This window comes from Loxodonta africana, chromosome 1, assembly GCF_030014295.1.
Source record: "Loxodonta africana isolate mLoxAfr1 chromosome 1, mLoxAfr1.hap2, whole genome shotgun sequence".
NCBI classification, from domain to species: Eukaryota; Metazoa; Chordata; class Mammalia; order Proboscidea; family Elephantidae; genus Loxodonta; species Loxodonta africana.
Genome location: NC_087342.1, coordinates 31,433,527 through 31,448,588, shown reverse-complemented (window position 1 = coordinate 31,448,588; position 15,062 = coordinate 31,433,527). Strand labels below are relative to the sequence as shown.

The window sequence follows — 15,062 nt, the reverse complement described above, 5'->3', positions numbered from 1 at the left end:
TTTCTTTAACAGTACCTGTTTCCTAAGCAAGGACACCTGGAACAAACACATACACCTGCAAGGACAAACACTACTTCTCAAGAATAGCTGCATCTCGGGATCCTTATTATCTAGGGTATTGTTCTTTCTGTGTTTATTTTCCCATATTCTCTCCAAGTCATCAGTAAAATCTTACTTAAATGTCCCAGTCTTATCTTAGATGTATTTCAGGAAATTAAGGGAAAAGCTGGGGGTGGGACTCTTTCTTACAGGAAAAACAGCGGGGTGCTTTGAGGTCCAGCTCCATCCCCACTGGGAGCTTCTCCCTCTATTGCCCAGCTTGGAGGAACCAGGTTTCCGTTTCAGTAAGGAAGGGGGAAAGTTTCCTTATAGTTGTCTTACACACAGAAGGCAACACCCTTCATCCCTCCACCCAGCTCTGACCTTCCTAAAGAATTTGTAGCCAGGAAGTCCTATATCCTGTTTTGCTCTTCTTTCTCCAAATCTCGGAAATGAGAAGAATTTGGCGACACTCTGGTGCTGAGGTAGCTAGAGACAAAACAAGAAGAGCAAAGAGGTTTCCATGTTTGGAGATCCCGGGGGGATAGCAGGTTAGAAGCCCAGGCAGATGACCAGAGATGGGGCAGGCATGGGTTTCAAGGTACGCTGCCACAGCAGGAATCAGTAACAAAGCAGACACCTGAGCATGCAAGAGCAAAAGGAAAATCCCCGGGTGCCAGAAATAAACTGGGAAGTGAAAACTAGAGGGGTTGGTAAGCATGCAGGCTGATTGATGCTGGGCAGCTTGGTCCCCAGCACAAGGGTCTGGAATTATGATGCCATACATAAGCAGAAAACAAGGCCATGGGCCCACGGGAGGCGGGGAGCAGAGGACTATATGGAATGACGTGAGGTCCTAGGCAAGGGCTGTATCCCCAGCAACAGGGAGGCTGGGCCTGAGGACACCATACACCCACAGAGAACAAGGGGGTGGCGGGGAGCTAAGCTGCCTGGACACCAGTCACCACTAGACCCAGCAGGGAAGTCCAAGGGCTCAACTGTGACGTTAAGGTCAAACACCCACCTTGACTCAGAGCTGTCAGATCTATGGCCCAAGGCTAACTCCAGAACACCCCACTCACTGGTGAGGTGGGGCTGTGGCTTCGAGGGTTTGCCACTAAAGATGCCCTAAGGCAGAGCAGCAAGAATATCTGTTACTGGGGGGGCCCAGGGAAATGGTCTAAAGCTGTTCAGGGAACCCAAAGTTGTACTTTTCAAATGCATAGGAGCTTTGCACTGTGATCCAAAACAAACTGATCTGATGACAAGTTTTCCAGTGATCAAGTAAGTACCACAGCACTTGGCCTTAGGTCCCAAGGTATGCATATCCCAGGATGAGAAGCACAGGTCAGTCAGGGCTTCAGACTCAACAGGGCGTCATTGGCTGAGGCAGGGCTGAGAGGCCATCCAGGAACTAGACCCTACCAGAGGCCTCCTTGAAGGAGGGTTAAGGCAACGCATGATGGGGTCTCCGAATTTGCAGGTGGGCTGGTGAAAGCTCGCTCAGAGAGGTAATGAGCCTTTAGGTGGGAAAAGCAGTCTATCTGCCCGTCTGTAAGCTAAACCTGATAAATCTTACCCTATAAATTTATTAAACACTCTTGAACCAACTGAAATGTTTAAATTTCCACCTCTTGAGTTAATTTCTATTCAGATTCAGAAGCCACTTAAATTGACCAAAACAAGCATAGAAAAATCACCTAGTGGCTGTATACAACATTCCATACATGTTTTATTGAATAAATAAAATCTTTATTTGTATTTTTTTCAAATAAACAATATCCTTAGTTTTATCACTTAAAAAAAAAAAAACCGCATGTAACCAAGTGTTAACTAAGCATTAACCAAGTTGACTATTTATACATGTACAGATGAAAATCTGGCCTGTCAAATTGGTTTGGTAGTAGCCATATTTGAGATAATTGCGGATTTCCTTGAAGCCTAACTCTTCTAATTATGAGATCTAAAACAACTCCCGGAATAGATATTAAAGAAAAAAAGATCTTGCAAACTCAAGATAGGACTTTATGTAAGAAATTCTACTGGCGCTTTGTTTCGATTCCAAGTCAAAGCAACCTTATATACAACAGAACAAAAGACTGCCCAGTCCTGTGCCATTCTCACAATCGTTGCTATGTTTGAGACCATTGTTGCAGCCGCTGTGTCAATCCATCCTGTTAAGGGTCTTCCTCTTTTTTACTGGCCCTCTACTTTACCAAGAATGATGTCTTTCTCCAGGGACTGATCCCTCCTGATAACATGTCCAAAGTACGTGAGACATGTCTCACCATCCTTGCTTCTAAGGAGCATTCTGGTTGTACTTCTCCCAAGACAGATTTATTCATTCTTCTGGCATTTCATGGCACATTCAATATTCTTCACCAACACCATAAATCAAAGACATCAACTCTTCTTCAGTCTTCCTTAATCGTTGTCCAGTTTACGCACGCATATGAAGTGATTGAAAATATCATGGCTTGGGTCAGGCACACCTTAGTCCTCAAGGTGACATCTTTGCTCTTCAACACTTTAAAGAGGTCTTTTGCAGCAGATTTGCCCTATGCAATGCATCTTTTGATTTCCTGATTACTGCTTCCATGGGTGTTGATTGTGGATCCAAGTATAATGAAATCCTTGACAACTTCAATCTTCTCTCCATTTATCATGACGTTGTTTATCGGTCCAGTCGTGAGATCTTTGTTTTCTTTATGTTGAGGTATCCTTACTGAAGGTTTTCTTTGATCTTCATCAGTAAGTGCTTCAAGTCCTCTTCACTTTCAGCAAGCAAGGTTGTATTATCTGCATATTACAGATTGTTAATGAGTCTTCCACCAATCCTGATGCCATGTTCTTCATATAGTCCAGCTTCTCGGATTATTTGCTCATTGCACAGACTGAACAAGTATGATGAAAGGATACAGGCCTGATCCACATCTTTCCTGATTTTAAACCATGCAGTGTCCCCTTGTTCTATTTGAATGACTGCCTCTTTGTCTATGTACAGGTTCCTCATGAGCACAATTGTTCTGGAATTCTGATTCTTCACAACGTTATCCATAACTTGTTATGATCCACACAGTCGAATGCCTTTTCATAGTCAATAAAACACAGGTAAACATTTTTCTGGTATTCTCTGCTTTCAGCCAGGATCCATCTGACATCAGCAATGATAACCCCCATTCCACATCCTCTTCTGAATCTGGCTTGAATTTCTGGCGGTTCCCTGTCGACGTACTGCTGCAACTGTTTTGGAATTATCTTCAGCAAAATTTTACTTGCCCACGATGTTAATGATATTGTTCAATAATTTTTCCACATTCTGTTGGATCACCTTTCTTTGGAATGGGTACAAATATGAATCTCTTCCAGTCAGTTGGCCAGGTAGCTGTTTTCCAAATTTCTTGGCATAGGCGATTGAGTGCTTCCAGTGCTGAATCCGTTTGGTGAAACATCTCAGTTGGTATTCCGTTAATTCCTGCAGACTTGCCTTTTGCCAATGCCTTTGGTGCCATCAGTTCTTGATTATATGCTACCTCCCGACATAGTTGAAGGTCAACCAATTCTTTTTGGTACGGTGACTATGTATGCCTCCCATCTTCTTTTGATGGCTCCTGCGTCAGTGAATATTTTACCCATAGAATCCTTCACTACTGCAACTCAAGGCTTGAATTTTTTTCTTCAGTTCTTTCAGCTTGAGAAATGCCAAGCGTGTTCTTCCCTTTTGGTTCTCCAACTCCAGGTCTTTGCACATGTCACTATAAAACTTTGTCTTCTTGAGCCGCTCTTTGAAATCTTCTGTTCATCTCTCCTCAGGGGTATTTATCCACTTTAAAGATTCTCTTGAGAAGTACTTTTGTTTTCTTTTTCAAAATTAAGCTGGATAAGTAAATAACTAACAACAGTACCACGAGAACTTTTATAATTAGCAAAACTACATTTTCGCAGCTGTAAGCAAATGATATTGGCATTTCCCTGAGAGTGTAGTTGGCTTTGAGTTCAAGAGCTGTGTGTGTGTTTCCTGAAGTTACTGGAGACCAAAATGTATGAAAGCTAAGAAGAGAACATTTATCAGTTGGCGTTTTGGTGAGCTTAGCTCCCTGTCCATTGTAGATCAGCCTTGGAAACTGGGGTCCCCCAACCTCACCCACAGTTTCTACCCCATCAAAGACTCTGGGCCTCATTCTCTCTGGTCTGGTACGACAGAAGCCCCGGGTGGGTAGGTTAGGCGCTCCACAGCAAACTGGCCTAAGTGCTGGTCCTGCTCTAATTTCTGCTTCAATTCTAAGTCACCTCCTTCCTCGTTTCTTGCCTAGAATTCCTCTTCCTTATTCTCCCTCACCCTTCCTGGGACTGGGGCCATGCTCACAAACTCCAGGGCCCCAATATCATTTTCTAGACCTGTGCCCTTATGATCTGACACATCAGCTCACCTCCTGCTCCATCCTCTTCCTCCCAGCCAGAGGTGCTCTCTCCACTCCCAGGACCTGCCTCAATATCCAGTCCGCAGTGCCAGGAGGGCCCACCATGTCTTGCCTGAGTCCCGCGATCCTTCCCACCCTGGCTCATCCCCCTGCAGATGGTATGGGTTATGCAAACTGGTTATCTTGGAATGGAAATCAGATTTTAAGAACTCCCATTCCTGGCTAGTGCCTAAAAGTATAACTTCTGATGACTGTCCTTATAAAAGTTTCCCTAAAATGACACCTTGTTGTTTTTGTTGACTTCTGACTTATGGCAACCCCATGTGTTACAGAGTAGAACTGCTCCGTAGGTTTTCTTGGCTGCAATCTTAATGGAAGCAGATTGTCAGGCCTGTTTCTCGCGAGGTGCCATTGGGTGGGTTAGAACTGCCAACCTTTTGAATACAGCCAAGTGCAAACCATCCACGCCACCCAGGGATCTTAAGTTTTCCTAAAATGACTTGAACATTTTCTTTCCCTAAAAGCTACAGGACTCTTGATCACCTTAATAAGTATATCTGCCCTATGTCCCATGCCATTATGGAGAATCTCTATTTCTTGGGTGCCAGGTACCTGAATTTTACCACAATTCACCTGCATATTTGGTGGTACAAGAATCATATCAAGTCCTTCCTTTTATGCATTTAGGCATTCTGAACCACCCTGAAACATGCGTCCTGCAGGTAGAATCAAGTTTATAGACAGAGATCTCAGATCCTTAGTTTTAAAGCATATGTTTGGCCTGCCAGTAGGTTCAAAGTTCACTGATTGTTCTTATCAAAGGACCACCGCGACAAGGAGGCCTCTCTGTTTGAGGGGAGGTTCTCTGTGCATGCTAAATTTTCTTTGGAATAAGACTGATTTCTCTCATAAGTGGTTTCTGAAGGTGATCTCAAAAACAGGGACAAAAAAGCGGTCACATGGTTGACCTAAGTGCATAGCATCCCAAGGGGATGCTCTAAAGACTTGACTACAGCTTCATAACTTCATAGTAAACTTGGAGGAAAAAAAAATTAGAATACTCATTAGTGGCCTATTTACCTGTTTCTTGAGTCTTTAGGCTTGGGATTTGTCTTAATCATTGGTATCCCCAAGGCTTGGCAAACTGTAGAGAACTCCATGACTGTGTGCTGCATTGAAATAGATGAACTGTTTCAGCTGAGAGCTTTGATAAGGTTATTAACCAATAACTCACGAGTAAGTGTAAGTGATAATGTGTTCTGCCAGCTCACAAATATGTTATTTTCCATCTTGCTTTTCATAGCAGAGAGCTGAATGGTCACCCCTGACCCGAAGATACAGGACCTTTCACACTCAAACACGCATTTGTATTTATCCTCAACAATCTACGTATGAACAGAAATCTCACTTGTAATTTTCCAAGTCTTTTCAATCTTTGAATAGTAGCTTCTTCTAACCATGACATTTTTTGTGAAAATCAAATTCACTGTCAACTCTAATTCCTCTGACTTCCCAAACTTTCTGGGAAACCACACACAACATGTCACATCTGACATGAAATAAAACTCTATAAAGAGAGCTGAAATCATATGATGAAAATAAAGCACGTTGGGTAATGCAGTTACTACGTTGTTATCATTGCTGCCTGTTAAACACAGTGTATGAACAGGATCTCCTAACCTGTTTCAACAAGTTGGGGATTAGAATGAATTTCCAGTGAGCTCATGTGAAAGCTCTGTATATTAGGGTGAAGGACGGACTCTGTTCTTTGACTCAAAATTGAGCCAAGCTGATCCAAACACCAAGTAGAAGGGCCTAGAAGGTTCCTGTAGGGGTGGTGGGTCTCAGGGACACGAGCCCCAAGTCACTGTCTAAAGAGTAGAACGTAAGGCATCGAGAAGAGCCTGTCATTGCTACAGTGCCCAGCAGTGTTGATTGTTACATTTTTTAAAACACTAATTTGAATCTCTGGAAACCTCTTTTCTGCATTGCGATACAACTTTTGGACACTGAGAGACGAGGCCACCAGATGGTACAGAAGGTACAATTTGGTCCAGCAATGACAGGTCTAATCTAAAATGGAGCATCCTGTGATCATAAAAAACAGATTTTTGATGGGAGAGAACAGAACGCAAGTCTTTTATGTCTTTCAAAGCAAACGGGTCTTCCTAGACCCATAAAATGGAAGAACCTGAGACTCAAGGCTCCAACACCAAGAATTCCAGGTGGTTTAAATACAAAGAGAAAAAGAAGAAGAAAGAAACCTTTATTTCCCTGCCTTGCCAAGCGACTCCTTCAGCAGATTTGCTAAAACAAAAAGTGAGCCAGATTTTTTTTCTGCTTTCTGAGATGGTCACCATTGTGGACAGGGCATTGACTTCGAAATGAAAAGACCTGGGTTTTAGGCTCCTGGGTTAGCTCCCTGCTGTCTGAATGACCTGGGACAAGTCATTTTGCATTTCTGAAATTCAGTTTCCTCATCCGTAAAACAGGAGTAATAGTAATCCAGCCAGCAGGTCATTACACTGAGTAAGCCAACTGGTATACCCAAGTGCCTGGCATAGAATCTGATGCCCGGTAGGTGTGCCCTGAAAGTTAAATATTATTCTTTTTTCCTCCTTCTCTCCTGAGGTAGGTCAGGCAAACATTCCTGGCTGGTCTCAAGTGTCTCTGATGCTGTGACTTTCAAGGTGCCCCCACAGTCAGTGAGGCTGAGCCCCTGATGAGCCCCCCAAACTCAAGCCAAGCCTGCTGCCTGAAGTGGGGTTGGGGTGGGAGAGTGGCGAGGGAGGGAGGCACAGAGGCTGCCTGTATGCTGTCCAGGTTCCTGGTGTTGGTCCCATGCTGACCCCCACCCCAAGGCCATCAGACAGACACAGCCCCAGGCACGATCCTGCGAATGTGGGTGTAGGACTTCCTGATGGTGACGCTGCCATGGTGGGACACCCCCCGGGGCAGGACGCACTCCTCAGTCAGTTTCTGGGCCTCGGGGTCCCAGCACAGCACAGTGGCGATGACCTCGTTCTTCTCGTCGCGTCCCCCGGTGATGTAGAGCCGGTTGTTGCAGGGGGCGATGCCGCAGCTGGCCCGCTCGTGGCTGAGCTGGGTCACCAGGCACCAGCTGTCCTCCAGGGGGCTGTAGGCGTACAATGCTCGCATGGCCCCACCTGAAGAGAAACGAGAAACACGGTCAGCATCCCACCCTTCTTCTGGGTAAGTCAAGCCTACCATCTCTCAAACAGAAACTGTAGCTTTGATGGCTTCCCAGAAAGCCAGGGAGGCTCAGTAGGGCTGGAAGTTTCTAATGCTGAGACACTTTACCACGCCCTTTAATTTCTGCAGCCAGGTGCTCATTGGATTCTAAAGGACACCTGGCTTAACATGGCTGCCAAATGTCCCCAGACTGCTGCCTGAGGAAACACCACGTGGTACAGCAGGTAGACTCGGTTCATAACCCCAGCTCTGCCACTGTTTTATCTTTACCCTTGAGAACCACGACCGTGGAGATTATAAGACCTCTGAAGGACCACTTGAAAAAAGCACTTGGCAGACGGCCAGGCACGTAGAAGCCATCAAGGGTACTGGCTAGAGAGGGTGGCCTCTCTCTGTACACGAGCATGACCTGAGAGCCCGCCCAAGCTACCCATCTTGAGATTAGACCTTTGAAGCAGAGACACGAGGCTGACCATAATAAACTAACTCACATGAAACCTGAGGCAAGGGGAGAGAAATGTTTTTTCCTCAATTTGTTCAATGCTTTGCCTCCGGGAAGCGTTCTCTGATTAGCTCTCATTCGCTGGAGTTTTTCTTTTCTGGCATCTCCTTAATCAGCAATCCTCAACCTTCGCTGCACATTAAAAACACCTGGAGTTTTTTTAAACACACAGTTGCACCTTTGCCCAGTGTCTTCCTCTTGTGAAAAGCGCTCTAAACCTGAAACCAAGTCAGTGTTGCCTTTGAATCAATTCTGACTCGTGGAGACCCATGTGTTTCAGAGTAGAACTGTACTCCTCATGGTTTTCATGACTGTGACCTTTTGGAAGCAGATTGCCAGGCCTTTCTTCTGAGGCACCTCTGGGTGGGTTTGAACTGTCAGCTGTTTCATCTGCACCACCCCAAACTCAAACCCATTGCCATTGAGTTGATGCCAACTCACAACGACCCTATAGGACAGAGTAGAACTGCCCCATAGGGTTTCCAGGCTGTAAATCTTTACGGAAGCAGACTGCCTCATCTTTCTCCCACAGAGCAGCTAGTGGGTTCAAATCACTGATCTTTGGGTTCGCAGCTAAGCGCTTTAACCACTGTGCCAGCAGGGCTCTTTGCACCACCCAGGGACTCCAAGAAGCTCCCTAGCTGATCCTAATGATTTGTCATGATAGAGAACCACCATCCTTAACAATTACAGGCCAGCTGTGGTCTGGCCTGGCCAGTCTTTCCTCTGAGCAAAATGCAATTTTTCGGAGGCACTACAGCAAAAAAAAAAAAAAAAAAACCGAACCCATTGCCATTGAGCCGATTCCGACTCATATAGTGACCCTATAGGACAGAGTAGAACTGCCCCACAGGGTTTTCAAGGAGCGGCTGGTAGATTCGAACTGCTGACCTTTTAGTTAGCAGCTGAGCTCTTAACCACTGTGCCAGCAGGGCCCCCCAAATTTCCACGAACTGCATGCATACAATGATATGAAAGAATAAACTTCCATAAGACATTAAAGGCTGCTACAACAAAGAAACACAAAATAAGAGAAAATGATAGCTACCATTTATCGGGTACTTGAGTCCCTGGGTAGTGCAAACAGTTAACATGCTTGGCTGCTAGCCTGAAGATAGGAGGTTCAAGTCTGCCCAGGGGCATCATGGAAGAAAGGTCTGGTGATCCACTTTCGTAAAATCAGGCATTGAAAACCGTATGGAACACAGTTGTGCTCTGACACACAAGGAGCCGTCAGGGTCGGAATCAACTCAGTGGCAATCAGTGTTTATTATACTCAGCACATGTAAATTTCTGCACACTTTGCTAATGCTTAAGACACAACATTGTTCCTGCAGCAACTTCTGGCTCCTCCCCTGGGCCACAGTGTGTCAGTCGGCTCCCTGTGAGTCTGTAAGCATGAACTGAAGGTAAGTTTCACCAAGGCCTGGCCTGACCCCATCTTCTCTTCCTTCTAAACCCCACCGACATCACCCGGAATTTGTGAGTTCCTAGGAGGGGCTGTCTGGTGATCAGTCCACAGGCTGCATGGGACTGAGGTGGACAAAGAAAAGGCCACTCACTCACTTACCAACAACGTAGATGCGATCCCGGAAGCTCACTGCGTTGATGCACTTTGCCTCCACTGGCATGGGTGACTTTAAATTCCACTTATTGGTTGAAGGGTCATAACACTGAGTCTTATCTGTAGCCAGCTTCCCATTGGGTCCTCCCCCAATCACGTAGAGCTTCTTCTTATGGCTGGTGGCTGCAAAGGAACTGACGTGGACAAGAAGTGGCGCAGCCTGCAGAGGCATGGGGCAAGAGAAGAAGCTGTCACTCCTGCTGCCCAGATGGCCACAGTAGCTCACAGGACCTAGACCAGAAGCCGAGGATGTAACAGTGGTCATCCTTTGCCTAAAGTCACAAGGCTCCTGGATTTGATTTTCCTTTAGCCACGAGAAGATCAAGCCATGCACTTCCCACCCTCCCTCCAGGATCCAGGAAAGCCAGGGCCTACTGTGCTGGGGTGCTTCCAGCCTGTTTCTCCAGGGACCAGCTCTCAGGGATGGAGGGTTTGGCTGGAACAAGTGTTTGTACAGATGAGGCCAGCCAATGTTAAAAGAAATGGTTTCGCAAACATTCATGTTCATTCATTCCAAACATGTTTACTGAGTGCCTGCTGAGTGTCAGGCTTTGTCCTTATAACCAGGAAGGGAAGTCGGTACAAGGCAAGCAGACTCTCCCATTTTGGAGCAATGTTGCAGACTTTGGGGTTGAGTCAGGCTGTGCTTCTACCCTGTGAACTTCAGGGTGCTGAAGGGGACTCCCAAGGGCCTCTTGCTCATGACGTGACCCTCTTGGGTCTTGGAACAACTCTGTGATGGGACTTGTTAAGGGCTCTGGGTGGTGCAAACAGCTAACATTTGCTTGGCTGCTCACTGAAAGATTGGCTGTTCGAGCCCGCCAAGAGGCGCCTTGGAAGAAAGGTCTGGTAATTACTTTAAAAAGTAATCAGCCATTGAAAACTCTGTGGGGCACAGTTCTGCTCTGACACACACAGGGTCACCATGAGTCAGAATCAACAGCAACTGGTTATATATACAGCACTTTTCAGGTTATCATATCTTGGCTGGGTGCCGCGGAGACCCAGCCACTTTTGCGTATGCCTGCAGTGAGCATGTTTTACACTCTGTGCTCTGACATATGGTCTGATAAGGAGAAGGGAACTTGAAACCGGGACTAGGAGGTGAAGTCGCTTTACCTTTTCCTGGGTATGAAACATACCTGAGGTTGAGGTGTTGAAGTCAATCAGGTAAATGGTTCATTATTAATAGATAAATCGGAAAGGGCTGACTTCTAAGTGTGGAGCCCTGGTAGCACAGTGATTAAGAGCTCAGCTGCTAACCAAAAGGCCAGCAGTTGGAATCCACCATCTGCCCCTTGGAAGCCCTACGGGGCAGTTCTACTCTGTGCTATAGGGTCGCTATGAGTCAGAATTGACTTGACGGAAATGAATTTCTGGTCTGATTCCTAAGCACCACAACAAACAGTGCAGTCAAGGGATCTCTGTGTCCAATATGGAGAAGAAAAGGGCAGAGGGCATCTGAGGAGACAGAGGCTCTGGGCCAAGACATGCAGACCATGGGATCTAGGCTGCCATGTGAGGCTCCTTTGGGGACTGGCCAGGATAGAACACGTGCTTACACAGAGCCTCCCCACCCAGAAGGAAGTCATTTCTGCGACCTCATCAGCCCCCATCCCAACCCATTGCCGTCGAGTGGATTCCGACTCATAGGGACCCTACAGGACAGAGTAGAGCTGCCCTGTAGAGTTTCCAAGGAGCGCCTGGTGGATTTGAACTGCCGATCTTTTGGTTACCAGCTGAGCTCTTAACCACTGTACCACCAGGTCTCCACAAGGAGAGGCACCATCACAAATGTTCTCATGAGAGCAGAGAGCTCAGAAGGCCAGCTGCTGCTACAGGAACAGACCCATGTTTTGAGCTTTGAGTCAGAAATACATAGTCACCCACGGGAATAGCCTGTACCTCCGACCAGCAGTTGTGGAAGGGGTCGTAGGTCTCCACGTTGTTGAGCCGCTGTAGGCCGTCGAAACCTCCGATCACGTAGACCTTGCCGCCCAACACGGTCATCTTATGCCGCCAGCGGCCTATGTTTAAATACTCAATCTGGATCCACTTATTGATCGAAGAATTGTATTTCCAAACATCGTGCTGTGTCTCTTTGCCGCCTGGATGAGGGATACAAAGCATTTAAGGAACCTGCTGAGTTACCAGAAATACAGCTTCTCTTGGTATTTCCCACAGGTCCATGAGTGCTGAGTCCCCAGGCTAGCCCCACCAGTTGTCGGTGTCAGCTGCTGTAGGCTTGACCCCAACTCATGGCAACACCAGAACAAAACGCTGCCCAGTTCTGCACCAGCCCGTGATGGCTTGGATGGGGCCATTGTGATTCACAGGATTTTCAGCGGCTAATTTTTAGTTTTTAATTTTCAGAAGTAGATCACCAGGCGCCTTCCCAGTCCATCTTAGTCTGGAAGCTCTGCTGAAATGTGTTCAGCTTCATAGCAACACACAAGCCTCCACTGACAGATGGGCGGTGGCTGTGCATGAGCTGCACTGGCTGGGAATAGAACCTGGTCTCCCTTGTGGGAGGCGCAAACGCTACCGCTGAGCCACCAGTGCCTCACAGCCCCTCAAAGCAAACCCAGGTGAACAGGGAGACAGCAGCCTAAGGCAGAGGAAGACTATGTGCCGGAGTGTGGGTGAGGGTGAGCTTCAGCCAGAGAAGACTTCGGGGAGATGGGGCCCAGGCCAGCCGGGTGGCAGGGCCCGCAGGAGCCTGAACGCAAGTGTTTGCCCCCAAAAGGAATAGGAGGTACGGCTGGGTGGTAAGGTTGGACCCTTGAGGCCAGGGCACATTAGAAGATCAGCAGGCAAATTAGAAGACACAGATAAGCCTTATGTTTGCTTAATTACTTGAACAAAAATTAAAAATACGAGCCTGGAAAAATGACCAAGAAATCAGAAAATTCGTCTCTGGTCTATATAAAAATATAAGTGGGGCTTGTTCTATTTTTAAATAATTTTTTATTATAAAAGTAGGAGATAGTCATAATCTGAGAGTGAGGTAGTAAATATTTTCCTCGAGACAGCTCTCTTCATAAACAAAAAATGTATAATTCAGCAGGAAGGAAGAGAGGCCAAGACAAAGGAGAACTGACTCTTTTGGTGACTGTGACCAAATATCCTACCACCTTTTGCTTCCAGTTCCCCATCAGGACAAAGCACCACCAGCTACTTAGAACAGAAGATGAGCTTCACGGACTTACACTGTGTGCTGGCGGTGCTCTGTGTCATGGGCAAGCTTTTCTCTAAGGTGGAAACCAGAAGTGGGGTTTCTAGGTCAACAGGAATATGCATCTTGAATTTTTATAGGTGTTGCCCAAGAGGGCTCCAAAAGTGTTCAGATTTACCTTTCCCCATACTGAATCCATGGCAAATATTAAGAGTTTGGGTTTTTGTGTTTTTCCTTTGTTTTGTCTTTTTATAGTCTGATGGAGAAAAATGTCACTGGGATTTTTTTTGGGGGGGGCAGGGTTTGAGTTTCTTCCTCTTCCATAAACTTATATTCATTTATTTTGACCATTTTTCTTTTGAGTTGTGTACCCTTTTTTAATTTATAAATTTCTCTTACTGTGGTAAAATATATATAACATAAAATTTGCCTTGTTAACAGTTTTGGGGTCATATATCTTTTAGAGCTTCATTTATATATATATAAAAAAGAAGAAGTCTGCAGGTGGTATAAATGATTAACACCCTCAGCCGCTATAGGATTGAGGTTCCAGTGCACCAGAGGCACCTCGGAAGAAAGGCCTGGCAATCTACTTCTGAAAAATCAGCCACTGAAAACCTTAAGGAGCACAGTCCTACTCTGGCACACAGGGGGTTGCCAGGAGATTGCCAGGAGACGGGGTTGATTTGAAGGCAACTGTTACTGGCACTTATTCAAGATACTGCAGTATTGACCCCATTTAAAATAGTATCAAAAATTATTTAAAAATTTTAAGACAACCTGTATTTAAAAAAAAAACTCTAAGATTTTACTTTGGGACGTAAGAGACCTAGTTAGCTGGAAGGGGATATTATGTGCATAAATGAGTAGACATGTTATTGCAAAGACGTCAACCCTACCCCAGCTATGTCTATATATTCAGTACATTATCAGAAAAATTTCAAGAGGACTTTTTAGGGAACTTGACAAGATGATTCTAAATTTCATTTGGAAGCATAAATTTGCAAGAAATTTTAAAAACGGAGAATGAAGAAAGTGGGCTTATACTATCAAGTATCAATATACACTAAAAAAACTATGAAAATAGAAACTGGTGATAGCATAAGACTAGGCAAACTGATCAATTAAAAATAATTAAGAGTATAGAAACAAACCAAAATATATAGAGATTATTAAATAAATGCCATCATAACAATTGGCAATTCATTTGGGGAAAAATTTAAGTTAGATTTCTACTTCACATCATACTTAAAAATAAAATTCAAATATAAACGCTTTAAAAGTAACTAAAAAATATATATAGACTATGTTAATAATCTTGGGGCAGAGAGGATCTTTCTGAGCGTGGCATGAAATCCAGAATCATATAGGAAAGAGACTAAGTATATAAAATACAAATCAAAGTCAAAAGACAACCACAGTATATGCGCGTAAATAGCAAAGGACATGTATTAAGACTTCTAAAGACTTAATAAAAGACAAACAATAGAAAATTAGTAGACATATACACAAATATTCAAAATAAATATAATTAGCTAATAAATCTAAGAAAATATATTCAACCTCATTAGCGGTCCAGGAAGTTAAGTATAAAGCTAAATATTCTAGTCTATTACAAACCGTGAATGAATGACAACGTCACTGAATTGTAATACGGAAACTGTTGAATTGGTGTATGTTTTAGTGTGTATATTCTCAACAACAAGAAAATAAAATTTTAAAAAATATAAATGATAACAAAATATGTTAGCAAGGATGTAGAAAAATGGGTGCTGTCATTTGTCGTGGCTGAACAATAAGTTGGTACAACATTTTTGGGGGGAAATAACGCAATATCCATCAAAATTCTAAATGTCTTATAACCTGGCAATTCCACCTCCAGGAATCTATCCAACTAACGCAAGTATGCGAAGTTAAGTCTACCAGAACGCCTATTGCAGCACTTTTTTCAGTAAGAAAAACAAAGCTGTAAACAACTGAGGGAATGGAATTAAACAAACAAACAAAAAAGAAAGGTTTATCCATTCAGTACACTGCCCTGCGGCTGGTAAAAAGAATAACAATTGTGATAATGATGGTTAACATTAC

The 15,062-nt window shown here is 44.6% G+C and overlaps 1 protein-coding gene across 3 annotated transcripts in view; it reads right to left on the bottom strand.

Annotated features, from left to right (window-relative positions):
- Positions 1-1,834: 1,834 nt before the first annotated feature.
- The window catches only part of KLHL6 (kelch like family member 6), a 70,539-nt gene continuing 57,311 nt past the window's right edge, over positions 1,835-15,062 (bottom strand). For 2 of the 3 annotated variants that reach the window (XM_003412879.4, XM_064279496.1), the window contains exons 5-7: positions 11,705-11,907; positions 9,746-9,959; positions 1,835-7,627 (exon numbers count right to left, since the gene is read on the bottom strand). In XM_003412879.4, coding sequence (XP_003412927.1) covers positions 7,326-7,627; positions 9,746-9,959; positions 11,705-11,907 — 719 coding nt within the window. In that variant the 3' untranslated portion in view covers positions 1,835-7,325. The remainder of the gene's footprint in view (positions 7,628-9,745; positions 9,960-11,704; positions 11,908-15,062) is intronic. The other variant, XR_010321066.1, reaches the window with a different exon arrangement.